General features: G+C 47.4%; 1 protein-coding gene across 2 annotated transcripts in view; it reads right to left on the reverse strand.

The window, feature by feature from the left end:
• Nucleotides 1-401: 401 nt before the first annotated feature.
• Mbtps1 (membrane bound transcription factor peptidase, site 1) overlaps nt 402-27,790 on the reverse strand; it is a 55,849-nt gene continuing 28,460 nt past the window's right edge. The window contains exons 10-23 of one of the 2 annotated variants that reach the window (XM_042277767.2): nt 26,334-26,485; nt 24,037-24,198; nt 20,228-20,372; nt 17,180-17,368; nt 16,155-16,327; nt 14,718-14,833; nt 13,904-14,060; nt 13,034-13,158; nt 12,290-12,367; nt 9,891-10,031; nt 7,854-7,985; nt 5,991-6,117; nt 2,690-2,820; nt 402-1,229 (exon numbers count right to left, since the gene is read on the reverse strand). In XM_042277767.2, the coding sequence (XP_042133701.1) occupies nt 1,033-1,229; nt 2,690-2,820; nt 5,991-6,117; nt 7,854-7,985; nt 9,891-10,031; nt 12,290-12,367; nt 13,034-13,158; nt 13,904-14,060; nt 14,718-14,833; nt 16,155-16,327; nt 17,180-17,368; nt 20,228-20,372; nt 24,037-24,198; nt 26,334-26,485 (2,025 nt within the window). In that variant the 3' untranslated portion in view covers nt 402-1,032. The remainder of the gene's footprint in view (nt 1,230-2,689; nt 2,821-5,990; nt 6,118-7,853; nt 7,986-9,890; nt 10,032-12,289; nt 12,368-13,033; nt 13,159-13,903; nt 14,061-14,717; nt 14,834-16,154; nt 16,328-17,179; nt 17,369-20,227; nt 20,373-24,036; nt 24,199-26,333; nt 26,486-27,790) is intronic. The other variant, XM_042277768.2, reaches the window with a different exon arrangement.

Here is a 27,790-nt window from a genome sequence, read left to right on the forward strand (position 1 = left end):
TTAGCAAGATAAGGACAGTTAGCAGGAAGCCTGCCACGGCCATGCAGTTTGTAAGCAAAATAAGTCTCTGTGTTTACTTGGTTGGGTCTGAGCGGCTGTGGGACTGGCGGGTGACAGAGATTTGTCCTGACTGTGGGCAAGGCGAAAAAATCAAGCTACAGGGGTGTACAGGCAGCTGCTAACAGGCCTAAGCTTTCTTTGGGAGTGACAGGAATGTTCTGGAGTTAGGAGTCAAATGGCACTGGCCACACTACCTAGTGAGAACACTGGAGCTCATGGGAGCATAGCCCGACATGGACATTTTTTACAGTGTGTGCACCAGCTAAGCCAGACCCCTCTCAGGGTTGACAGCGAGAACAGGAAGGTGGCAGGGGTCTGGTACACAACACGTTCCAGCTCTGTAAGGTTATGCATATTTATTGAAAATTTCCTTCACCAACAATGGTGAATCAAGACCCCAAATTACAAAACATGATGGCAGTTGATACTTATAAAAATAAAGCAAAGGCCTGCACTTCCCAGATCTGTGCATGTTCCCTTCAGTTCAGTCTGTCCTCTCATCAAAAAGGTCACGGAATCTGACTCCTTAAGATGTCACTGCAGAAAACTGCACTCAACTGACAGACAAAACAACAGGTTTGCTTCCAAACAGCACAAGTCTTTAAAGTGACTCTCCCCACAATAAATATAGAAAATAGCCTGGAACAAGCAAGTCTTCGCTTGGTCAGGGTTGCAAGCTTTATGTAGAAAGTGTGTCCCGACAAGCCCTTCCAGGCTCTGTGTCTTTGGTGCACTGTCACGGGGCCTGACGCCACCGTAGGCTGAGTTACTGAGCACCTCCTGTCAGAGCCTAGCAGTGAGGTACCTCAGGATGTACCTCAGAGATGCCTGGGGAGAACACACTAACCCAGCCGCAAGCTGGAGATGGGGTTCCTTGGAAACAGGCACCTCCCAGGATGCTCTTCTGATGCCCTGTGTGGCCATCAGAGTGGTCCAAGGCTTGTTGGCGTCTGTGGCTGGCCACTGTGATGATCACACTGACGGGGTCCTTGGTGGGTGGGTCTGCTGTGCAAGCTGTGGTCGCTTTGCTCTGGGCCTCCTCCGCTTTGGCCGGCTTTTGGCTTTGCTGATCTGTACCACAAAGAAGGCCAGGGCCACCATGGCTCCAAGGAAGGCAAAGACAGGGATGGTCTGGCCCACCTCTTGGTTGTAGCGGCCAGGCATGATCCCTGCAAGAGGACAGTCATTAGTCAATGGTGCCACAAAACTAGAGCTACAGTCTTTCTGAGAATCAGTTCATCAGAGACCAAATGCTGACTCTATTAGCTCAGCTGGTAGGGCAGACATCACTCCTGAGCCAGAGTTAAGGAGCCCAGGCTGCTAACCATAGTATTGGTGAGAGTCACGGAGCTTGTATTTATCAGCTGATCCCAAGCATCCCTATGTGTATGGGGGAGTGGTATCTCAGACTGTTTAGCCTCCTGGCTTGTGGGTGGCAGGGCAGGCCTCAATCCTATCACAACCAGCCTACCTCAGCAGGCCCAGAGTTTCCCAAAGATCAATGGAAGACATACTAGTCTCAATCTAGAGGAGAAGAGGACAGTGCTGGAGTCCTACTAGCTGAGGAAAAATAAGCAAGGCAGGGAGGTACTAGAGGCCTGTTGGTCATGTTCCCTAGGGGGCAATTCCTCCTGGAAGGGCCATCAGAGAAGCCTCAGACTAAAAGGCAATGATTCTGTAATGAAGGGATGCCAAGGGCTCCAGAGCTGACCATCATCAGCACACCCTATGACCTATACACTTCAGGGTCTTGGCTTCACCTCATGAAGTTCCCCCAGTTAGCCTCCGATGGCTGGGATACCTTTTCCCAGCCAATTCCTGAAATCCAGAGAAACCCTCCTTTGGGAGCTATAAATCCCTGAGGAGGCCACAGGAGTTTCCAGAATAAAGGGACCACACACACTCAGTTGGAGGGACCTGGAACCAACCTGGAAGTCTGTTCAGGCCAAAGGAACCTGGTACAGCTCAGGCAAGCGACAGTCCAGCTGTCAAGACAGGCCATGGAGGACCCAACGACCCCACGGGCCAGCATAACAGAGAAACCCCATAGAGAAAAGTTGTTTCCTGGAGCCCATAGTCCATACCTGCTTACAGAACTTCAGCAAAGAGTACCCAGATTACTGTTGGATAACTTAGTGTGCCATGTAGCAAACACACTAAAAACTGCCATTTAAAATCTGTACAGAGGAGCTGGAGACAGGGCTCAGTGGGTAAGTGTACTTGTTGCTCTTCTAGAGGACCTGGGTTTGAAGGCTTCCCAGAACCACATGGTGGCTCACAACCATCAACCTGTAACTCTAGTTTGGAGGATCTGAAGAGGGTGTCTGACTCTCAAGGGCACCAGGCACATTGTGGTACACATACATACATACATACATACAGGCAAACACTCACACATAAAAATAAACGTTTTAATTAAAATGTGTATATAGAATTTTCTAAGAGAAATGGCATCTTCATCTCTAGACCTCTTAGCCTTGCCAATTTGTACTACAAAGGCAGCCAGGACCACCACAGTTCCCAGGAATGCCTAGGAAGGCAGGAAGGCCTGGCTCTCCTCCCTGGCGAGGGGAAACACCTGGAAACCCACAGCAGGATCTAGCCCAGAAAGATGCCCTTGAGGACTCACCTCCAGGAATGTCCCAGGCACCACTTTCTCCAGGGGACAAAGGTCTCACTTGAGGGCGATTCGATCGAAAGTTGGGTAACACTACTTTGTCCAGGTCAATGGAGAGCAGCTTCTGATGTTTCCAAAGATTACTTCCGGGAATAGATTAAAACAAAAAAAAGATAAGTATCTGTCCTCACCTGGACACTTAGCTGATACACAACACACCGCAAGCAACATACTGGTCTCAACATACTGGTGAGACCCTCCACCTTGGATCACCTGACTGGGAACAGAGCAACCAGAGCAAGTGCCTGCTTCCAGGTCCTGAGAAAGGCAGAATCAGATCCATGCTCTGAGATCAGTGCCTGAGGAAGCGCTCTCCCGGGGACTTATAACACAGCCTCCCAAGCCCGTTTCTGTTCAGCACTGGCAACACTGCCAAGCAAGGCAAGAGGACAGTCCAGGCTGGAGCTCTGGAAAGAGCAGAGGATAAGGTGTCATGGAAGGCCTTCCTTCCTTCTTTCTTTCTTTTTTTTTTTAGGCTCCAAGTAACCACAGCTTGCTTTCTGGATGCAAAGCAATACAGTGGAGGAACTCCACAACAACCACACTCGGGAAATGGTACCAGACCAACCAGCCTGGTGGACTCAGACCAGCAACCGCAATGAGAATAGGACAGATTTGCAAATAATCAAGAACTGAAGAACAGGTGAGCAGGAAACACCTGCCTGCCTGGGGTGACAACCAACAAAACGTGTGCTGGAACTGTGGGCACTCAGGTGGGAGTAAGGCACTGCTCATCTCTGTTTCCTCTTTAGGTCTAAGGAACTCGGTTAGGCCAATGCAATTAGAGCTGAAGATCACAGTGGCTGATGCACTCTGAACAGCAATGCGCAGCCTGTTGACACCTTGGGGAGAGCCAAGGACACTAACAGAAGGAAGGTATCTGAAATGAAGAACTCCTAATCTTCCTGTGTCAGTCCACCTAGAAGTTGTTGACCTGTGTCTTCTTTACTGTAGCTGAAGAAAGGCATAGGCAACCAGTCCCAGCGGCAGCGGCAGGCGTGAAGCTTGTCACTGGAGGGGGTGGGGAGAGACCACCAGTGGCTTCGGCTGAGCACAGCTTGGCCAGCTCCCACAACTGCAGCCCCGCCTGTTTTGGGTGACTTAACGCTACTGCTCAGGGTCAATCTGTCTGAAAAGTTAACTGACAAAGACATGGGACCCGTGGCGTCTTAAGCTTTCCAAGTGTGTTGCTAAGTGGACATTCTAACAGTGTCCTACGTCCTGGAGCTTCCTGGGGGCTGACTGGACTTTCTAGTGGGGCACTGACATAAAAGCACTCATGTTACCACTGGAGTCTCACAGCACACTGATGTGATGGAGGGAGGGTCTGCCTTGAGTCAATGTTCCCACAGCAATGACACCTAAGGACACCTGAAGCCCAGCCAAGACCTGGGAAAAAGCCTCACCTCACAGAGATGGGAACTTGCCCTTAGCATAGCTGATGGCAATCTGCAGCTGTCTAACACAGACACAGAATCTTCTAGAGATTCAGAATATATCCCGATCTAAGTCTCTGAAGACTGCGAATAACTTCCCTCAATCTGTGACATGTGAGATAAGAGAGCAGCTCGGTGGTGTGGTAAGGAGAGGGATTGCTGAGAGCAAGTCACAATTCAATTCCAGGAGCTGAACATTATCAGCACCCTGGATGGACTCAGAGAGGGAGGGATTATCGGATGCGGCCAGCCAGATACCAAGGGTGCTGTTATCTATCTCAGAGCCTCCAGTGCACACTGGGGAGAAGAACTGGGCTTCTGGCACTCCAGCTATCACGGCTGCTCCTCAAGAAGGCACTGCGGATCATGTCTAGAATATAAAGTCTGGTCTGAATGCTAAGATAACAGAAGCTTCTAAATAAATAAGGATTCAGATATGGAAATATATTACAAGTTTTAAATGATGCAAGGTGAATGAAATGGAAAAGTACTCTTCAATTAAAGGTTCGGGAAGAACACTGCTGCTAAAGGCCAAGTGATATACGTAACTTTCTGTGGGCGAGTGCACACGAGTGCCGGGGCCACTGGGGCACAGAGGCCAACAGTGGTGCATCCCTCCCTCTCTACTTATTTAAGACAAAAGGTCTCTGGGCTTGCTGCTCCAACCAGACTGGCTGCCGGTGAGCCCCAGACACTCTTCTGTTCCCACTCCTCAGCACTGTGGTTACAGGTGCATGCTGCTATGCCCAGCTTTTTTCTTTCATTCTTCTTTCTTTCTCTCTTTCTTTCTTTTTAAACATGGGGTTCTAGGGAATAAACTCAGTGTGTGGCAAGTACTTTACTAAGCCATCTCCATGGTGTCAACTTTCTTGCTTTCTGTGACAGCTATTCTAAGACATGGTCCTTGAGCAGAACCCTGAGGACCTGCACTCGTGGAGCAGTGAAGTATGCAGGCGATCATAACAGGCCAGGCTGTCTCCTTCTCACAGAATGGGTGGGGGTCCTACCCTTGGCTAGGCCACATCTGTCCATCACTGAACCAAGCATAGTGGCAGCCACAAAAGGGGAGGAAGGAGGGAGGTGAGAGATTGTTTTAAAGGAAGCCTATGCCAGGAAGGGTTGAGAGAAGCACACACCTGCCCTGCAAGGGTATGTCTGCCAGTTAGCTCTGGGACACCAGGCCCAGTTAACTTTGCTCCATCTTGTCCTGCTTAGGCAAGATGCCAGAGAGAGGAAGTTGAAGGTGCAAGCTGGTGAGATGGCTCAGCATGGCCTGGCTGGAGGAAACCGCAGTGGTCACTCAGGGCTGAGAAACTGAAGAGAATGAGGCAGATGAAGATGTCAGGTGAGAGACAGAGGGGCAGAGCCACACAAGGCCGGCCACACACGAGTGCAGCACCTCTGGACAAAAGCCACAGCTAACGGCAGGCCCTTCTGGCCGGGCCACCATAGCAGAAGCCACACCTCCCAGGAGCGCTTCAGTGCTGGCTGCAGGAGAGAGGCATCTGCACTCCACATACAACATTTGGACAGGGAACACAGATGCAAACGACAGACCCCGCTGCAGCCTGAGCCGAGCTGCTGCTAAGACAGCACGTGGCGGGACCCCAGCTTCCTTCAAAGCACTCGACTGCAGGACACCACCAAAGTACGTTTCTAAAGATCAATCTGGGGTTTCTCATTTCCACAACTGTCAGAAAATGACAAGCTAGACTGGATTATTCACAGTGATGTCAGCAAAACTGCATTCTCTCCTATAAAAAAGGAATGGGTCACAGGCCCTGGGGATCAGGAGGAAAGCACAGGCAGACACTGACCTGGGCGCAGTCTCATTCAAAGGCTGTGGCTTGGCCCATGACAAGTGTGGACAGGCTGGAAGAGGCCGAGGTTTCGGGTCTCCCAAGTGGGCCTCAAGAACCTTGGAGTAGCGATGAAGGTGGTTTCCTGAGGTCAGCAGCAGCAAGGACAGAAAAGGTGACCACCATTATAAACTACAGGGGAGAAAAGGGGCTTTCTGCCAACAGCTGTAGTCTGTCAACTCCCCCACCTGCTTCAAGACCACACCTGACAGGAAGCCTGATTCCCCTCATCAGGGTCTCACTGGCAGTGAGACTATCAATCACACATATAAGGCCACCAAGGGCAGTGCCACAGAAAAACCTCTCTTCTGGAATACTTAATTCTCTGGCAAAGTAAACAAACCAATTACATTTCTAAGTTTTACTTTTTTTTTTTGTTTGTTTTTTTTTTTCGAGACAGGGTTTCTTTGTGTAGCTTTGCGACTTTCTTGGATCTCGCTCTGTAGACCAGGCTGGCCTCGAACTCAGAGATCCGCCTGCCTCTGCCTCCCGAGTGCTGGGATTAAAGGCGTGCGCCACCACGGCCCGGCTGGTTTTACATTTCTTAAATCTGTGCCCCCCACATTGCAGCCACCAGCTAAGCTACTCACTGCTACAGGGCAAATGAAATAGGTGTCCCACATCCAAGTAACTTTTAAAGCAGCAGACTGAAATGTATTGTGAAAATGAATTTTACCTTTTCTACTTTGTACGTGTGTGGAGTATACACGTGTGTGTGAGTGTAGAGACCAGAGATCAACGTTGGATGTCGTCTTACTCTATAGTACTCTCATGGAACCTGGAAGTCACAGACTCTGCTGGCCTGGCTGGCCAGGGTCTTATCTCACCCGAGCTGGGGTTACAGACATGCTCCATGCACTCAGTGTTTATGAGGCTGCTGCGGGAGGATCCAAACTGAGTTCTCTGCTATCTGGCAAACACTCTGTCAACTGAGCCACCTCCCCAACCCTCCTTATATTTTAATGTAGCTGCTGGGATTTTTCTTTCCCCAGTCTTGGCTTTCTTTATTTTGAGATGGGGGTCACTATCAACAGGCCAGTCTGGCCTCCATTTAGTCTCTTCCCATAATCACCCAAGTGCTGGGATTACAGGCATACAACACCATGGCTGGCTGCTACTATAAAATTCTAAACGACATCTGGGGCTCACAGCCTTCTGCGAACAGCACTGCAAGGAAGAGAACACTAGGTTCTGTGAGTCCATGAGCACCAATCCACACAGACCCTGGAGCAGAGAGCTTTAGACTCAGCTCACTCACATGGACCGAGTGACCTGAGGTAACCGCTGCTTAACCTCTCTGCCTCCTGTCTCTTCACCCGTACACCAAGAACACTAGCTCTTTTCACAACAGCATTCGTGAGCTAATCCTTACAAAGTACGCAGCCTGGCACCCGTGCCCAGAGAGCACTTGCAGATGCTGGGCCTTGGGGACAGAGATGGCTCAGTGGCTAAGAGTGTTGCTGTCTTGCAGGTACCAGTTCGGTCCCATCACCTATGTTGGGCAGCTTATAACTACCTGTAACCCCAGCTCTATGAGGTTCCAATGCCTTCTTTAGGCCTCACAGGGCACGTGCACATTCCTCTCATGTACAAAAATATTTTAAAGGATGCTGGACTCCAGGAGGGCACCTACATACAGGGCCCATAACGCCTATCCATCCTGGGAGCAGGCGGATGAGTCCACAGCTGTGCTACCAGCAAACCCTGAGAAAACTCACCACTCTCACTGAAGGGCGGGTCCCTGCACTAGCAAGTAGTACTGTCTTGATGCAGCACTGAGCTGGTTCAAGTCCCTGCTGAGGCACTGTGAGAGACACTCACCTTCCATCCTTTCAGGAGGGGCCAAGCCAGCTCCGCTGGGTGGGCGCTGCCGGTTCCCTGAATGGCTAAGGCTGGGAGGGGTCACGCCATATGATGTGTACTGAAGGAGCGCATCCAGAAGCCAAAAGCAGTCTGCAGAGTCAACAGGCACACTACTTAGGATCCAATTTGTAAAATGAATCCCTCCAGGAGAATTGAAGAACACTAGCTCCCATGAAGAGGGGGCAATGGAGGTTCAGAAGTCAGAAGTTTAGGTCAATGTGCAGCTGATACCCTCACCAGACTCTCCTACTCTTGAGAAGAATGCATGTTCCATAGGCAGGGTTCCGGCCCACCCAGGACAGCTGCTCCAGTGCCAGCTGACTGTAGGTGGAATTTACTCTATGTCTCAGGGCCCTGGGCACCTCAGCCCCACTGTGACCGGTTAGGACTACCTGCCTGAGTGTCATACAGCTCCAGACAGCTCATGGGCAAAGACAGAACAGTGTTCATTCAGAGATGGCAAGACCATGTGACACCCACTGAAAAAAAGAATAGCCTTCACAAAAGGAGCTCCAAGGACATGAGCTGCTGCTAAGGACCTGAAGTCATCCTGGGAACAGGAAATCGGTTTGAACTATGAGGGAGCAAACATGGAAAGGCGAGTTTAGGATTAGAGGAGAGGGTCTATTATTTGAGTCAGTGGTCCTAACCAATATGGTCAATTCTTTTCTGGACATCTCAGAATCCAAGTCTGAGAATACAAGAAGCTCCCACTCAGAGCTGCACAAAGCCCCCTCCTAAGGAGGCTGCAGATGTTCCCATCCCAGACCTGGTCTCTCTCTGTCCACTCCCTCCCTCCTACCCCCTATTTACCCAGCCCAAGTCCCATTAACACCTATCTGGACCACAGCAGCTTCATGAGTGGGAAAGACTGTTAAGTACTCTACTCTAGAAAGAGCATGCACTTCTGGCCAAGTGCCAAAAGTCCCCAAGGACCCAAAGAGCCGCCATCTGAAGCACATGAGCAGGCACAGACAGTCCCTTTAGGCACTTAAAATTTTAATAAAGACTCTTAACAGGAAAGCTCGGATCCTAAAGAGAATTTCTGTGGAAATAAAACATTAATCTCCTATCTGCTGTGACTTTAAACCTTATTTCTGGTTTTAAAAAAAAAAAAAACAAAAACCAATCATAGTCTAAGGACTTACATAAGCCACTGAAATCCAGTCAACATCAACTGGACATTGGGGAAAGGTGCGGCATCTGGCATGTGCCTACGGCCCAACTGTCTGAGCACCCTGAGGTAGAGCAGAGTCCGAGACGAGCCTGGTTTACCAGCATCTTCCCAGATCAAGACCTGCAGCGCTGTCACTGTTCCTTCCTTAAAGGAAGAAAATGAAGTCCACACCCAAGCATATGAGCAGCATACTTGGAGGATACAAGAGACAGGCTGCAAAGGAGAACTAACTCTGCCTTCTTGCTTCCTGTCCTCGAGAAAATGACAGTGGCCCCTCACTGGTAAACGCTCTCAGCACTCCAAACTCTCAAGTCTTAGGGGAGAGCAACAAGCAAGGCCTCCAAGATGCATGCATGGCTGGGAAGAGAGGCCAGACCAAAGAAACAACAGGACGTCACACAACCTAGCAGGAAGCCTGAGAAGGGCAGAATGTGGGTCACCTAGGTTAATGGACTCTACTAACAGGTGACATTGATTCATGCCCATGAGATGGGAAAACAGAGGTGGATACTGAGGTCTGTAGAGGTTTGTGTAGCCATGTGTTAGCCTTCAGGTATCTGCAGAAATATCCCAGCAATCCAAGTACCTGGTAGGCACATGCCTGGCTCCTGTGGGCAAGTACTGTTTATTTCTCCAGCTCTGGCCAGCGCCTCTCCAGAGACAAAGGAAAGAGAACCATGTACCCAAATCATTAAGCCTGTGTGCTGCTTCTTCTCTTTTACGGCCATGCTGGGTTTGAACTCAGGGTCTTGTACATCCGAAGCAAGTGCTCTACCACTGAGCTGCAGCCCCAGCCCGCCTGTGTGTTCTTTCCTTACCCTTCTGTCTGTGACTGTCATCCAGGCAATTGGAGTCTCCATACAACACGATCCGGCCTCCACCCTCAGCAGGAATCTGATAGAGCCCCAGAATGGGAACATTTTCAACAACTGCTGTCTCTTGTTTTAAGACCTCCAATCCTGCAGTGAACAACAATAGCAGAGAGAGGTCTCTGAGGGATGACTCATTTTCTAGTTGCCGCTTGGCCTGAGATTTGACCTACCTGACACAAAACCAGCAAAACACAACATTCAATCAAGACAGTGCAAATCTTCAGAACGGGGAAGCAGTGTTTTAAGCATTATTAATTTTAGTTTTAACAAAATCCAGCTCTCACAAAACTAGTGTCCACAAATGCAGCCTCTACTGACACCTCAGACTCTATGCTGTATTACAGGAGTGGGACAAACGCAGCTAACTTTTAAAATGTGTGTCCTTCCACATGCCACTCAGACGTAAGACTTGATGAAGCACACACCTTACAACAGCACCTCTGACCTGCCAAGCAGACAGCACATGAAAATGTTTAATGAATCAAGATATAAAAAAGTACCAGTGCCCTGGGCAGCTGCCAACAGCGTAGCCACATTAGTTTATGCTACGTACACTTAAGTTTACCCTACCAGGTGCCAGATGCCATCAGAATTTGAGACTGTGCCTATGGCCAGCTGTTATATGCCTCACCTCTGTGGAGTGAAGTAAGGGGTTTAAGAGGACATACCCAGATGGCCATGGATGCACTTACATTTAGTCCCAAGCTACCTAAGAATTTTGTTATTTTTTTCCCCTTTGCTTGCCCCGTTTTCCTTTTTTGGTGATACTGGGGCATGAACCTAAGGCTGGGTAAGCACTCTACCACTGAACTACACCCCACCCCTTTTCTTTCTAACTTTTGATCTGATGGGGTGTCCTGCTAAGTCACCCAAGCAGGCATCAAGCTTGTGGTTCTCCTGCCTCAACTGTGTCAGTAGTTAGGAAGACAAGCCTGTGTCACCTTGCTCAGCTTTGACTATAAGGCCTTTTCTGCTCTAACATGACATGCACCATCAACGTACTACCTTTTATATCCAAAGACTATCCAAGTTAACACCAAGCAGTTGACTTTTTAGACTATGCTAAAACACAAAATAAAGTATACATTATTAAATCTACTTTTGCTATCTCCTTTTCCCAAATACTGGACTATAGGAGGCAGCAAACAAGCTAGGAGGCCATCACTCTTACCCCAGAAGCGGCAAGCCTGTGAGAGCAGCATTTAGAAAGCACTGACTTACAATGAGCTAGGCCAAGGGGCTGAGAAGATAAAATCTGGTGCTTCAAGTGTCCACAAACAGTTGAAACACTGTATTGTATTTTCAACTGATAAAACTGTCTCTCGGTTACAGAAAAACAGCCATCTTGACGGTGGTGTGGCTGGTCACTCTGAAGACAGAACACAAGCTGTCACATAAGGCACGTCAGTCTCCTGGCACTTAGCACAGATGAGACATGTCTTACAGCTTGGAATCCCAGCTCTGGAGTGACAACCATAGGAAGAACATCCTGTGGTCCTGTCCTACTGTCCTGAACCTAACTTTCAAAACTAGATGTAGCCTGGTTTGTCCCAGCAGGTGGGTTCTGTGCACTTAGCAGACTGTTACCCACACTAGGGGCCTGGCCCAGACTTGAGGGATGTCTGCTATGAGTAAACATAGATAAATAGCAATGCCCCCTGGAAGGGAAGATAGTGTTTTTTGTTTGGTTTTGTTTAGTTGTTGGGTTTTTGTTTTTTGGGGGGTGGGGTGGGGGTGGGTTTCCAGACAAGGTTTCTGTCTAGCCCTGGCTATCCTGGAACTCGATTTGTAGATCAGGCTGTCCTCCAACTCACAGAGATCCATCTGCCACACTGCCTCCTGAGTGCTGAGATTAAAGGCATGTGCTACCTCTGCCTAGAAGATAGTGTTTCTAACCTGAATCTTCATCAAGCTAAGAACTCTCAAAGCCAACAAGACTATGCTATAGCTGTGCACCAATCACAGAAGATCAATCCTTAGACTATGACCAAGACAATGTTGAGCTCTGTCCTGGAGAAACCCCATTTCCTCTGCAGACTACACACACACATTCAAATTATCATCAAGAGTCTGTTTCGCTCATTTTGGAATCCCCCAGAGTCCATGTCACAGTAAACAAACACTACTACAGAGAGTTTTAGCAGGAAGCAGAGCAGAGGGAAGGGAAGGCCCGGACTACTAGTGGCATTCCTAACGCCCAACAAAGCATGCGGAAGTGGGCTGCAAGGTGCACACAAGGATGCACCGAACACCACTGAACCAGACACGTCAGAAGAGTGAATCTCTGGGAGAGGGAGAGGGAGATAGAGGACACTAGAGGCCTGTGACCAGTATCCTTTCTTTACCTTGGTCCTTGAAAGTCTGTGTGATCACGACACCATCTTCTGGAAACTTGGCGATGCTGCACCCCGACGCATAATACACTGGAAAACAATTGCTCACCATTAAGGGAGCAGAAATGCCCAAAACTCGACTCTCTGACCCATCATGCATTTCAGACCTGGTCTACATCACTTACATTTATTTTTAAAGGTTTTTTTTTTTTTTTTTTTTAAAAAAACCTGAAGAGACAAATAGCTATTGCCTGTCCACTTCAACTAGAAGTAATCACTTCAAACTTCAAGTAAAAAATGCTGGTGACATAGTTTAACAGATTTTTAAGAAACATACAAATAAGCTTTTTTTTTTTTGCTTGTTAGAAACAGGGTTTTGCTATATATTCCAGAGTGACTTCAAACACCTGTCTCAGGCTCTTGGCTCCCAAGTGCTAGGATTTACAGGCATACCACCATGCCCAGTTTATGTGGCAGTGAGGATGGAACCCAGGGCTTTGTGTAAGCCAGGTAAGCACTCTATCAACTGAGCAACATGCCCAGATCTGATGGGGACTGAACCTAGATCCTTGCACATGCAAGATAAGTGACCACTGACCTACGGTCCCAGCCCTAAATGTGCTTTTTGAAGACATTGACTATGTCTTTCCACACTACAGCTCATTTATGAGTGCCATCTCTCCTTCAAAAGCATGTAGCTCAAACCCTCACCCTTCTGCCAACTGCATGCCTCTACACACAGACACAGAGCCTTACTGTCATGGTTTGCCAGGGCAAACTCCCCTTCATAAAGGCCGTCACTGAACCCCATGTTCCACACAGATAGCAGCTCATTCAGAGCTGGGATGTTGGCTCCTCCAGTATCTGGCATCCACCACTGCCTGTAAAAGTGGCAGCGGGCACAGAGAAGGCAAGAATTAAAATCCTCCCATACACTTCCTCTTTCCTTGACAAAACATGGTGTCTTCTGTCACAATCCAGTCCACACATGCATAAAAGTGTCAACTGAAACAAGCTGTTTGGTTTGAGAAATATATAAAACCTACTGCTCCAGCAAATGTATAGAACACATTCAAGCTTTCTTTCATGAAATTAAAATCAGAACTTCTCTGGCATGCAACCCAGACAGACCTAGTCTAGACTTAGCCAGAACCAGAGAAGGAGAAGTGAGAAAGGAGGATAGACATGCCAAGGAAAATCCGTAACACACACACACACACACACACACACACACACACACACACACACACACACACACACACACACACAGCATTTATAGCATTCTAGCCCTCGGCAGCTGACTACACAGTTCTGAGGAATTCTTCCGTGGGTGCATATCCATTTTCTTATGTTCAGTCTGAAGGATGCAGGACAGAACAGCATGAAACAGAGACCAAAGCACAGGTATCTGGGCTCAGCAAGCAAAGACAATGACCCCCTAACTAGCACTGAGTCCAGAAGCCTCCGTCTTTCCACAAGGAGCTTTCTGACACACAGACAAGAGCTTTCTCCACCCACACCCACTACCTAGAAAGGCCACCCCAAGCTAACACAGTCGCCTAAGAGCTTGCTGGGGACTCTAACCCCAAAGCCATCCTGCTCTGCAAATGCCAACTGCAACTGTACCTCGTGTTCTCGTCGTAAAACTTCACTTTCCTCATGACCGACGTATTGTACCAGTCACTGAAGACGACAAGGGAAAGGCCATTGTCCACGTCCCTCCTCAGCTTGGCGATCTCCTCAGGGAAGTACTCTTCTTCACTGTCCACCATAAGCAAAGTGCCTGATGGAAGAAGCGCTGCAGTTTGAGAACTGTCCCGCCAGAGAGGCAGAAGACAATTCAGAAGCGACACCTGTCACTGGTGTCCTCCCTACGAGTCTGGTTGGTGCCACCCTGCTCCACTCCAAAGGGAGGTGAGACACACAGCCGGGGCCAGCAAGCCACGAGGACCGGCTAACTGTACTCTTGGTTTTCATCTGTGCTCAATGTAAAGATTTTTCATTACTTTAGGAAAGATTAATGTACAGTGATAGCATTAATTAAAAAAAAAAAAAGACTGGGCCAGTGAGGTGGCTCACTTCCACCAAACCTGAGTTCAATCTCCAGGATCCATAAAAAGGAGAAAACAGATTCCTCCAAGCTGTCCTCTGAGCGCGTGCGCACACACACACACACTAAATGTAGTAAAAATAGTTAAAAAAAAGAGTTTAAAAAAAGGCTACAAATTTCTGTTCACAACCAGTTTCGTACTCAGCTGAGAATTCCAACTATCACTACCTAGTGATTACGAACATCATGGAGAGCCTCGTTCTCCACCTCCACTTGGTCACAGAGCCTATCCTGGGCTCCCTTTATCTGCCCATCAGTGAACGTTGTGGCAACACTCAGCACATATATGTATGATGTGGGCTGAAAGACCTGGCCAGCAAGGCTGCTCACCATACTGTGTGGCATCAAAGCATGTAAATGGGGCACCGAGCACCTCCACGAAGTAGCCCATGCTGCGCAGATGCTGGTACATGTCCCTGAAGTTGGTGTGGACATGGTCGCCATTCCTGAAAAGCAACAACCACAGCGGTCAGTCAGATGACTCCTCTCCACTGGTTACCACAGGAGGCCAGAGCTGATCTCAGGAGTGGAGCCCAGGAGCCAGCCTTTCCAGGACTGCATCCTTTGGGTTAGACAAGCTAAAGTGGTAACAAGAGAGTGCATGGCATGTGCAGATGATAAAATGATGCCGAGACAAGGCTTAAGATGTCCTGAGCAGTACGTTAGAGGTGCACACTAACTTGTTAGGAGCCACCTGCATGGAACAATCCCACAGGGACACACAACACAGACTGGTGCACTCTGGCAGGTTAAGCACATGATTCCCTATCACCTTGGCTTGCTTTCCTTTCCAAACATGCTCAATTTCCCTGCACAGCTAGATTAACTGTTTAAATGCTGGCAGAAAAACCCAGAGCCCATTTCCTCGGCCATGCCCACTTGACAGGTTCCTGTGCAGTCCCTGATGTCAGTTTCCCCTATTGCTATCACTTGTCTGATTGGACCCACCACCCTCCCTTTCAGGAAAATGTTACTTTAAAAGGCGAATCTGGAGCTAGAGATAGCTCAGTGGTTAAACTGGCTGTTTTTACAGAGGTTCAATTTCCAGCACCCACATGGCAATGCACAACCACTTCCAGGGAATCTGATGTCCTTTTCTGACCTCTGCAGGTAACAGGCATGTAAGTGGTGCACAGACTTACATACAGATAAAACATTCACACATATAAAAGTTTAAAAAAAAAAAAAAAAAAAGACAAATCCAACCCTGTAAGAATTTTGGTCAGGCAGGGTATAGTGGCACACACCTTTAATCCTGGCACTCAGGAGGCAGAGGCAGGCCTGAGGAGGAGTTCGAGGCCACCCTGGTCTAAAAATTTCAGGACAGCCAGGACTATACATAGAAACCTGTCCCACACTTTCAAATGGAGCCGACAGGCAGTAGATGGACAGGCTGAAGCCAGGTGTGGAGAGGGCCTTCTTTCAGGTGATCATGGTGGCTGACGTAAGCCAGATGGAATGCAGAGAAGCAGTAAGAACAGAACCAAGACTTGTCCAGAGGACAGGGACAACACCCAGGCCTCAGCCAGTCAATGGAAGGCCACACACACACGGGAGGACAGGAGGACAGAGCCTGACAGTGGGACTGACCAGACTTGCCAGTTGACTCAGTGGTGGACTGGGAAATAAGACAACAGAGCATGACGTCAGTTTCTGCTACTCAAGTGTTGTTTAGAGAAGTGGTTGTCTTCACAACACGGCCCCAAGAGTGATATGAGCAAGGACACAGCCCTAGGGTGACAGGATGCAGGCAAAGCTGCTGCTCACCAGTCTAAAGGATCATTCTTCATCCGCAAGTTGTCCCTGGGGAAGTAGCCTGGAGGGTAGCGGAGGTTGTGATACTGGTCCCAGAGGACTCTCTTGCTCCGAGGAGGGGTGGGAATGATCTTCACCTTAATGGGAAGCTTCACTGTGGAAGTATGCTCAGCACCATTTTTTGACTAAAAAAGAAAATGGATAAAACAGAAACTTGAAATGCACTCTCTTTCTGAAAAACTCTTAGTTCAGGTTTTAAAACATTTTTTTCTTTTTCCTCTTTTGTTTTTGAGATAAGATCTCAAACTCAGGGGGCTGGAGAGATGGCTCAGTGGTTAGAACACTGGCTGCCCTTCTAGAGGACCTGGGATCAATTGCCAACACCCACATGGCAGCACACAGCTGTCTGTAACCTCAGTTTCAGGGGACCCAACACCCTCACAAGGACATACATGCAGGCAAAACACCAATGCTCAAAAAAAAAAAAAAAAAAAAAAAAAAAAAAAGATCTCAAACTCAGGATCTTTCTGCCTCAGCTTCCAGATGCTGGGATTACATACAACAGTACCAAACTGTGCTCACGAAGCTTGTTTCTATTTACCAATCTAACCCACACAACTTAAATATAAGAATATATGACAATAACCTATGTTCATATGTTACAATTAATTCTGTTCAAACTCAAGAACTGACTTAAATTCAGGCACTTTGTTCCCTAAAAGCCACTAGAGCAACAAGACCAACCCTATATTTGTTTCTTGGGAGACTAATTTCAGACGCACTAATTTTGAGCTTGAAATTAGGCCCAAGAAGGTCCTGTCTGCTGAGACAACAGCAGAGCAGAAGCACAGAGTGGGTTAAACAGAGCTGCTCTGGAGGCCTGGGCCACGGTTCATGGCCTATGAGGCTAAACCAGTCAACCTCGTGGTCCATTAAATGGAGACCCTCGGCACTGAGGCTGCCCCCCACCTCTCCTTCTCCTGGCAGGAGCTGGTGAAGGGTAAAGAAAAACAAGCTACTTCCTGGTGTACCCTTACTTCCATCTCTGCTGGGGAAGCCACCGTGATCATGATGTGGCCCTGCGCGATGCCTTCCCAGGAAGCTGCCTTCTTGGTCACAGAAATGGAGATGGCCAGGTAGCCTGACCAAGGCCATAACACCGAGGAGTAGGAGAAGGCTACTTCAATGTTGTCTCCATTCTGTGGTAAGTAGGGCCGCCACTCAGGCTGCAGGAAAAAGAAAGCAGGCCAAGGGTGAAGTGAGCTGTATGGATTGCAAGTGAACTAGCCTGGCTGTTGAGGACTATTTCAGTGCACTGGGGTGGAGTCCTGGACACAAACATGATGTCAGCAGTCCACAACACCACTGCTGTGGATGTTCTACCAGGTTATCAACTCCACCATTCTCTAGGAAACGGGGTGCACTTGTCAAGAGTTCTCCAAGAACGTGCATCAGATGAAGAGAAGTAACACAAGCACAGACCCTCAGACTTGTCCTCAGAGAGCCACACGACTAAAGTGTCACAGAGGCCAACTGTCACCAACCAAATCCTGCAGCTAGTGAGGGGCACCTGGAGGAAGGGCTGTGCACTGGCTGTAGGTACTGCCCTGCTGTGTAACATGCACACCCCACCACGGACCAGAGGAGAGAGGAGAGGCAGGCAAGAAGAGAGCACCTAGAAACCATACAGACCTAAGTCACTGACGCCCTCACAAGCCACAAAGCTTACAGAGCCAGGGCAGCTGCCAAAGTGACTCAGCATAGCTAAATAAATAAATAAAGTTCTGGAAAAGAAGCTCCTGTAGGACACACCACCACAAATCCCAGTTAATAGCTACTCTTGGAGCTACTGGTTGGCAACTGAGAAAAAAAATTTAACTTCCATCCATCTCTTATGCAACAAACACTAACTGATGAAGAAACTTAATGTTTAATCATATAAACAAGAATTAGTGTAAACATAAAACTGACTTTATCATACCCCTGTAGGGGGTTATAATTTTTCAAACAACAGAAAATAATCACAAAATATGAAAGTTCAACTATATCAAAGTACAAACCTTTTATAGAGGAAGTGAGAGTTAATAAAACAACCACAGTAAGTCATATCAGAGAACAAGAAAACCGGGAGTGGCATAGCGGGGAACACTATAAAAACCATAGCAACAGCCGGGTGGTAGTGGTGCACGCCGTTAATCCCAGCACTCGGGAGGCAGAGCCAGGTGGATCTCTGAGTTCAAGGCCAGCCTGGTCTACAGAGTGAGATCCAGGACAGACACCAAAACTACAACAGAGAAACCCTGTCTCAAAAACAACAACAAACCCATAGCAACAGCTATCTTTCTAAGATACAGACACTGTAAGAGCAGCAGGGAAACAAACCTCCAATTCCAGTAAAAACTAGGAAGGAAACACAGAGGGAATTGGCACTGAGGGACGATAGATAATTAGTAAACACATGCAGCGGTACCCAACCCATATAGTTGTTTTACAGTCTTCCCTAACCAGAGCACCTACCTCTAAAAAACTCCCCCTCCCCACCACACACATACACACTTAAGAAAAAAAACTGGCAACATCCATACTCTGGAGTATCACTCAGCAATAAAAAGGAGTAAATCACTGAAAGATGCATGAGGAACCTTGAGAAGATTTCAATGAGAAAAGCCAGTCATAGCAGAACACACACACACACACACACACACACACACACACACACACACACACACACACACACACACACACACGAGTCCTATAGTGTGAATAGTTCAGAGCAGACAAACCAAGAGATGAAAAGCAGACTGAGCCAGGTATGGTAGCGCACGCCTTTAATCCTAGCATTGGGAATTAGAGGCAGGCGGATCTCTGGGAGTTTGAGGCCAGCCTGGTCTATATAGCAATTCTAGGGCAGCGAGGGCTACACAGAGACAAATACAAAAATGAAAAAGGAAAAGTGCAGATTTATGGACACAGGGACGTGGGGTGGGGGGTGAGGGGAAATTGACAACGACCACGAGGACAGAGTAAATGCTGATGGGTGTAGTGTTTTTAGGGGTGACAGGAATGTTCTTGGATGCAGTGTTGACGTAGTTGTGTGACTACTAACAACACACTGACAACTGAAAAGAGCCTCATGAAATATAAAACTGAGAAAGCTATATCATCCAGTGCAGGCATGGTACAGGCAGCCATCAACAGCAGCAGCAGCAGCAGCAGTCTGGTGGACACAGCTCTCTTGCAGAGATTTGGTGTCTGCACCAACAACTGCAGTACGTCCACACCCTGACTCAAGAGTCTCATCTACGGACCACACACCAGAAATAACTCATAAAAGAAAACTCTGTGTGTAATAGCAAAATATTTACACAGAAAAGCCACACAACTGTTCAAGCAAGAGCACACAGTGACCAAATGATAACCCAACACCCCATCATGCTGACACACACTGACAATACACTGGTGTATTTTCATATGCTTACAGTGGAAAAACTAAAATAAATTTTTGCCCACCACACAACAATAAACGTGACATCCTGTTGAAATAAGATCTGGTAAAGAATATGTTTTAAACAATAGCTGGGTACTGGAGGTAGAAGTCAGTTTTCTATGCTTTCTCCTCTATCCCTTATCACTGAGTGATATAAAGGCCTAAACATGAGGGCCTGTTCATGTTCACTAAGGAACAAAGTCATTTTCATCAGTCAGTGGCTATGAAAACTAAAATGTGCTCTGCCATTCAGGAGTCAAAGCCACAGAATAAATTGAGGCTCTGACTTTCCTGTATAGGAGCAGGTATGACTTTCTGTATGAGAAAGAGCTGCCCACCAACTCTCTGAAGCGTAAGCAGGGGAAAGTAGCAGCCCCTCCCCCTTTTCTGAGACAGGGTCTCACTACGTAGCACTGGCTGTCCTAGAACTTGCTATGTAGACCAGGCTGTCCTCAAACTTAAGAGATTCATCTGCCTCTGCCTCCCAAGTGCTGGGACTAAAGATGTGCAACACCACACCCAGCTCAGCCCTTTCTTAATTTCAGGAGGGATAACTAAGGTATACAAGTCTGGGCCATGTCACACAGAGGAGTTTCACCTTATCCACAATTCTTCCTGTGACTCCCATGCCATTGAGGATGGTGACATTAACGATTGTTGGCATTCCTCCATAGTAGATGGGCTGGGAGCAGTAGGGCCACATGTAGGGACACTCAGTCAGGTCGATGTAGCTAGGACTCAAGCTGAAACAACGAACAGAGTGTTAGTGTAGACCACATCAGAAAGCAACGGGAAGCAGGCAGCAAGCTGGGCACAGGCAGTACAGTGGAGCTGCATACTGCAGGGCTGCCCTGGCCAGCACTAGGGTGTGCCCACCGTGCAGCTCCCCGACTGCTGGAGTAAACAGCGCAGATCCATAGGAAGCACCTCCCGCCTTCGGTAGCTAGGGGCTCTGTCAGCTGCTATAGCAGCAAACCATGGACTGAAGTTGCAAGAAGCTTTCTTGTGCAGAAATCCACCCACGTACCTATGCAGCCTGCTGCTTGGTCAAAAAGCCAGCTCTATAGAACCCTGCTTGGGGGCGGGGCAGGAGGGGGAAGGTGGGAAGCCCAAGTCTGGATTCCTCCAGATTCCCTGCTCACCAGCTGCCTTCCTCACTTACAGCAGGTCCCTCTGTATTCTTGCTCTGCTGTACCCGACACCCTCAGCTGAGACCCATAAAACCTTCCAATAAAATGCTGAGCCTGGAGAGGTTGCGGCCTGGCTGAGATGGCGCAGAAGTGCTGACACAATGATGCTGCACTTCCTTTCATTCCTAGTGTCTGAAATGCATCTGTGTCAGGTTAATACTATTCCTAGCAAGCATTGGTGTCAGAGATCTGTGCAAATGTGAAGACACACAGGAAGTGGATACGGCAAACAGACAGTGGGCATATAGCTCTGTACTGTTTCATCTATCTCATGATGGCACACTCACCTTGAACATATGTGGCAAACTGAATTACTGCATAAAATCCTAACATTATCTTTGTGTACATGTTTTCATGTTTAAGCACGTATGGACACCAGAGGTCAATCTCAAGTGGTGTTCCTCAGGATAGACGGATGTTCAACTTGTTCTGTAGGGTAGGATGTCTCACCAGAACATTAGTCTCATAGATTCAGCTAGACTGGCTGACCAGCAAGCTCCAGGGATCTGCCTGATTACGTGAGTGGGCCACTGCATTTAGCTTTTATGTATCTATTCTGGGGATTGAATTAATGATCTCATGCTTGAATAGCAAGTAGTTTACAGATTGGGCCATATCCCTAGCTTCCCAAACAACATCTTTAGGGATATTCTGCCATCTATGGAGAACTATAACCAACATTTACATTTAGCCATTCTAATAGATACCACCTAGTCTCACTCCTAGTGGCTGGTTGTACGGTTATCTGAGTCAGTAAAAGTACTTATTTTAACTGCTCCATGAACAGTTTAAACCAATTAGCATCATTCAACTAAGAATTCCTAAGCAAGCACAATTCAATACCCCACAAAGAAAACAGCACACCAAGCAGCACTGTCCAAGCAGTGGTAGTTTCAGGAACGAAAGACTGATTTGATGTCAGGAAGTCTAAACTACAGGCTCTTATTGATGCTGAACAGTCTACAAAACTCTAAGCATGGTCTTGGTGTGAAACAATAGAAAAAACCAGCAACTAGAAAATCCTACCGTGATAACACCTACACCGAGTCCCAAAAGCAGCACTGACTATAGTGGTGAAACACTGAGGAGCCACGTGGGGATGCCACTGCTCCCAGCCAAAGCTATCAGCACTTCGCTGGAGACATTACCCGGTCCAAGTGGACAGAACAGTCAACAAAGGCTTTAAATTTTTAAAAAAGTTTTAATTATGTATTATGTGTGTGAGACTATGTGTGGGTATGTGTGCCAAGTGCAGGTGCCTGCAGAAGCTAGAGGCATCAGATCCCTCTGGAGCTAGCAATTGTCAGACACCCACTATGGATGCTAGGAACCCTGCTCAGGTCTTCCGTAAGAATAGTACATATTCTTAAACACCGAGCCATGTCTCTAGCACCAAAAAAGGCTTAAGAGTTGGTAAGAAAGACAGAACTACCTCTGTTTCCAATTACATGATATATTAGTATATCTGGAAAACTAGAGAATCAACAAGCAAACTGAATCAAGACATAATTCACAAGACAGCAGGATATTAAATTATAAGAATTATATCAACCAGCTAGAAGCTGTAACTAAAGAGAAACGCCTGGCAATCGTGACAATAAAAAGATTAAACACTTAAACTTACCAAGCAACATGTGAGACCTACAGGAGGAGTGTGTAAAGCCTCTTGGGAGACACAAAAACCTTGAATAAATGGCATAGCCATTATGAGCAAATACTGGGACGAGATGTCTCAACAGCTGGAGCATTGGCCGTTCTTTCAGAGAGCCAAGTATGATTCCCAGCACCCACATGGCAACTAACAAAGGTCTGTAACTCCTGTTCCAGGGGACCTAACACCTTCTTCTGGACCCCACAGGAACCACACACAGGTGGTGGACAGACATACATGCAGGCAACACACCCATCCACATAAAATAAAAAAAAGAATGGTTTTGCAAAGGTCCCAAGTTTGGGTCTCAGCACCCATGTCAGACAGCTCACAACTGTCTATTAACTCCAGCTGCAGGGGACTGGATGTCCTCTTCTGGCCTCTGTGGGAACTGCACTCACATGTACAGCACCTCCACTCTCCACAAACACAATTAAAAACGTATTAATACAAACCATCCCTCTTCAGCTGATTTAAACTTGTAACCCAATAAAAATGCTAACAAGCTCTCTTATGGAAAGCCAAGTTACTATGAAAAGCCACACAAAGAAAAAAATCTCCAAAAAAGAGCCAAGAAGATGAACAATGGGAACCAGCCCTCCTGCACATAAAAACACAAATAGAAGCCCTCAACAGAACAGAACAGAGTGGCAGTGGCATATGGACAGAGCAGTGAACTGGCACTCAGAGCCCAGAGACAGGTCCAAATCTATATAAAGGTCAAATGAAGGACAGAGAACAAAAATATTCCAGGGGGTCCTGGACCAGAAAGGCCTGTGTGGGACCCAGTATACAATGTTGTCTAGGTGGCACTCCAGACTGGGCAGCTGAGCTGGTGCCATTAAGATGCCAACATTAGGAGAAGTTGGGAGGAGAACTTCTGGGTTCTCAGTACTATTTGTGAAACTCTGATATAAATCTAAAATCATCTCAAAATAAAAGGTGAAAAAAAAAGTTTTGGTGAAAAACAGCCTCAGACCAATCATGAGAAAACAGAAGATAAAACCCACTGGAGACAATCTGTAATGTAAGCAACCAGCTCTTTGCTCCGGGAGTCAAAGCAGAAATGACAAAACACAAACAGACTGCAGGGGCCAGAGGCCAGGCTAACAAATGACCATGTAGGGCCCGGAACCCCAACAGGACAAAGAACACAAGGGTAAGCACAGAGTCTGAGTGGCTACAGAGACCTTATCTACAGAGCCAGTGCCACACATGACTTCAAATAGTTGTGTCAGGTCAGCTAAGCTGTTACCGTTCTCTCGTCAGAGAAGCTGAGCGAACATGATAGACAATTTCATTTTTTGCAAATTTTCTGCAAACCTAGGTTGTTTCAAAATTAAAGAAATGGAAACCATTCTTTTTGTCACATTCATTAAGGTAACATAGTGTCACCGTGTCAAGAGAAGCCAGGTTTTTTGCAGGCAGCCCCTGGTAGAAGCAGCTCTCATCCTTACAACTGAGTGTGGGGGCCATCACTCCCAATGTCAGGCTACTCTTACATGCAGAGGGGGCCCAAGGGCCCAGTATAGGCAAGCCCTACTGAGGATGCCAGCACATACCCACCTCGCCTGTGGTTTATAGCTGCTGAGGATCTGATAGGCTCGCAGCAGATCCAGCTTGCCATGGCCTTGCTCAAACATGTTGACACCAGGAAGCCTCCGGGCTGATGCAATCAGGGCTTGTTTCACACTGGCAGGATTTACCAGCTCCCGCTTCTGCACTGTGCTGGGGAATGAGAAGCAGTATTTGCTCACTTTTCTCTTAGTGCAGAATGAAAACCAAACTGCCTCCAATCTGCAAAAGGGCCAGCATGTAGCCTGCAGTTTGTTCTCTATCTAGCAGGACTTCTGGTCCAGTGGAGCCAGGAGATGAGAATTCCATGAACTCCACAGGTCCCTGTGTCAGGCCTGACCACTCAGTAAATCTCCACACAACTTTTCTCAGCAGTGAATTTGTAGGCTCATGCCTATTTATACAAAATGAATGAATAATAGTTTCCTGATAATCTGAATAAATCGGTCACACAGGTTACAGAAGGCAAAACCATCAAAGAGGTGCAGGGTCCCCAGAGAGGGACACCAGCTGGCTGGCTGGGAGATGGAAAGGAACACAAGTGGATATTGGAGAGAGACCCAACGAGAGGTGGGCAGGAGTGCACGGTGAGGGAGGACCATTGCCTCCAGTGCCAGTCCTTGTCTTTGGTTTGGGATTTGGAGGCCTGAGGCCACTGTGAACATGCCATCATTAGACTGCACCTCAACACACTAACATGTAGCCTTGTTTGGCCAGCTTGGCTCACTATAACTGAAATGTTCATGTTTTCTTATCTATGTATCACATACAAATAAGTTTTAGTGACTAGATTGTGGGGCGGTTGGCAGGCAAAAATGGAAAATTTACTTTCCACTTAGATCCCTAAATATTAACACAGATGGAAGCTGATCTGAGAGGCAAGCAAGTTTTTTAATGGGTAGCTAGACAGTAAGAGACAGCAGGACAAGCTCTTCCTGAGGAATGAGAGTACTACTAGAAATTACAGGTCAGTAGACTCCACTTCCTCACTGAGCAGCATCTACCACACCACAGGCTCCTGTACCCACAACTGCTGGACTACCACAATGGCATCTGATGTGGAGAGGTGAGGTGAAGGTTCCCTCAACGCTGAAACTGCTTGTGTTGAGAGCTGCTACTGGGAACAGTAAACACAGCCTCCTCACCTTCCCACTCACTTGGCAGAGACAGATGGGCTTTACAGAGAATTGGGAAGCCCGGCTTCCTGCTGACAATTATGTGACAGGCAAAAGCAGACCAGTATTTCCTGCTTCTAGAATCCACAGTACTAGAAACAAGAGCCCGCACAGAGCCCTTCACTCAGCACATAGAAAAGCGAGAGTGAGTCTGTCAAGGGCAAGGCTGCCTGCCTCTTCTGCTGTTTCACAGGGGAGGGAAGCCCTGTTTCCAGGAAGCACACACTTATTTCTGGGCGGTGCTGTCACTTTCAAAGACCTGCTCTGACTTATAAGGGAAGATCAGGCAAAAGACAGACTGTTCCCATCAACATTATTAATAACACAAACCAACTTGCAATTTGCTTTGTTATAAAATGAGCACAGAATACAAATTTCAAATATGTAGAGGTTTGCGTTATTACAATATGGTCCCTCAACCAAGACCTCAACTAGAGAAGGAGAAAGCCTGGCGTCAGGGGATGCAGGCATTCAAAGACACAACTGGGAAGAAAGGCGACGGCCCCTCTGGGCACGGCCAGGCAGGCGTGCTTTAGTTCTGGTCTACCACATTTCAGAAGCTGCTTCTAGTTTCGTCACCTGCAGGAGGAAGGGCCGAGGACTAAGCTCCACTCCAACTACAGATGAGATTCAACACGACAGAATGCGTGGCACAGACACTCATCAGTCATCAAGGAAAGTAGCTGGCTGTCAGGACCTAAGTGGCTTCACAGCTCCTTAGCTAAGAGCATGGAAACAAAACGTGAGGTGACGGCTGTTAACTTGTTTCAGCAGAAACCAGTTATTCTCTGTGTCCCATGACAAAATGGTATATTGTTAAATTTGCACAGAACTTATTTAATAAGAGAAAAATATTTCTTGCTAAGGAAATGGGGTTTCGGCAAGGAAACTTGCACACTGTGTTCTTGCCCGACACACACATATTGCAAGAACAAAGCCCAGCCCATCACACAAACACATCTCCATCACGAGCCTTGGAGGGCAACAGATACGTGCCCTGCCCTGCAGGGCTTTCTGGTTTACTCCAGCTTCCGGCCAGCACACAGAGGGGATCCTGCCTCCTGTGGGGGATGAGGGAGCAGAGGAAGCAAAGGTCAGCTGTGTGATACTCACCTTACTAACAAGGTGACAGCCCCAGCAACCACTGGAGAAGCGACACTGGTCCCCGAGAGTGCCCGGCAGCCCCCTTTCACACCGGAACCCCGCACTCCGGCACCATAGGTGACAATGTCAGGTTTCACACGACCATAGCCTCCTGGTAGTTCCTACAAACAAGGGTAGCTTGGTTTCTTCTCACATCTATAGCCCTTAGCCATGGAAGGTTATGTGTGACTAAAACCAGATAGATCGTCGTCCGAGAAGATACTGGTTTGAGTCTGAAATACACAGTGAACTGAAAACAAGCTTTAGTGGTAACACAAAAAATAAAACTGCTTTAGTATGTTCTGTAATACTAAAATTAGCCAGGTGGCAATGGTACATGCCTTTAATCCCAGCACTCAGGAGGCAGAGGCAGTTGGATCTCTCTGAGTTCAAGGCCAGCCTGGTCTAAGAGGTTCATGAAAGCCAGATTACAGAGAAACCCTGTCTTGAAAAACAAAAAACAAACAAAGAAGTATAATACTAAAATAACAAAGAAAAAAAGTAATTTTGCTGATATTTTAATAACTGCTCAGATCAGAAAGCAGTCACTGACTTGTCACTGAGAGAACCAACAGCCTGCTCTACCTTCTGATAATCTAAGTAATACATCAGAGAACTAAGAAAACTAAAACTGAAAAATATTTACAAGTGTCTTCATAAAGAAAACCAGCATGTGGTTATGATTTGCTATTTCAAAGGGTAAGGCATCACTGAAGACAGGCATGCCTTCAGACATCAGTCTTCAGATCCCTAAAACGTGGGCCTGTATGAAAAACACAAAAGGATTTTAAACTAACTTTCTCCCCTACACCCTTTTCTATGGATTTCTAGACATGGTTTTGCTGGGTAGCTCAGACTAGACTTGACTTATTTGTAATCTCTTATTCTAGTCTCCTTAGTGCTGGGATTACAAGTATGTGCCACCATGCCTGGCCAAGAATACTATATTCTGTTGAGAAAAAGTATACCTGACCTATTTGAAATGAAAACCTTTTCCAGTCAATCAGTCATAAAAGGAGTGTAGAAGCATGGGCAAAGGGTGAAGACACTGTTTGCCACAGCTTCACAGATAACTCAAACATTTCTTGGTATCACTGAAAAATGAGCCCTTGAGGAAGGCCACGGACATGGCACCATGTACAGTTGGTAAAGGTACTTACCCAGGGAGCTACAGACTGATGCTAACAGATGCTCTGTTTTCTTGCTATCTAACAGCACAAAGGACATGCTAGGGAACACAAAGAACACACAGCAGAGTGCAGGCCTGACTCAGAGTAGGCTCGACCAGACAGAAGTCAAGGCAATGAATAGGTCAGCTCCAGAGAGGGCATCCAGTGTGTGAGGGACAGAGACTAGCATCTGAAAGAGCCCACACTGTACAACAGAGGCTGGCATGGAAGATTAGTCTATAGAGTGCTGTGGAGGGT

Source organism: Peromyscus maniculatus, chromosome 5, assembly GCF_049852395.1.
Source record: "Peromyscus maniculatus bairdii isolate BWxNUB_F1_BW_parent chromosome 5, HU_Pman_BW_mat_3.1, whole genome shotgun sequence".
NCBI lineage: Eukaryota > Metazoa > Chordata > Mammalia > Rodentia > Cricetidae > Peromyscus > Peromyscus maniculatus.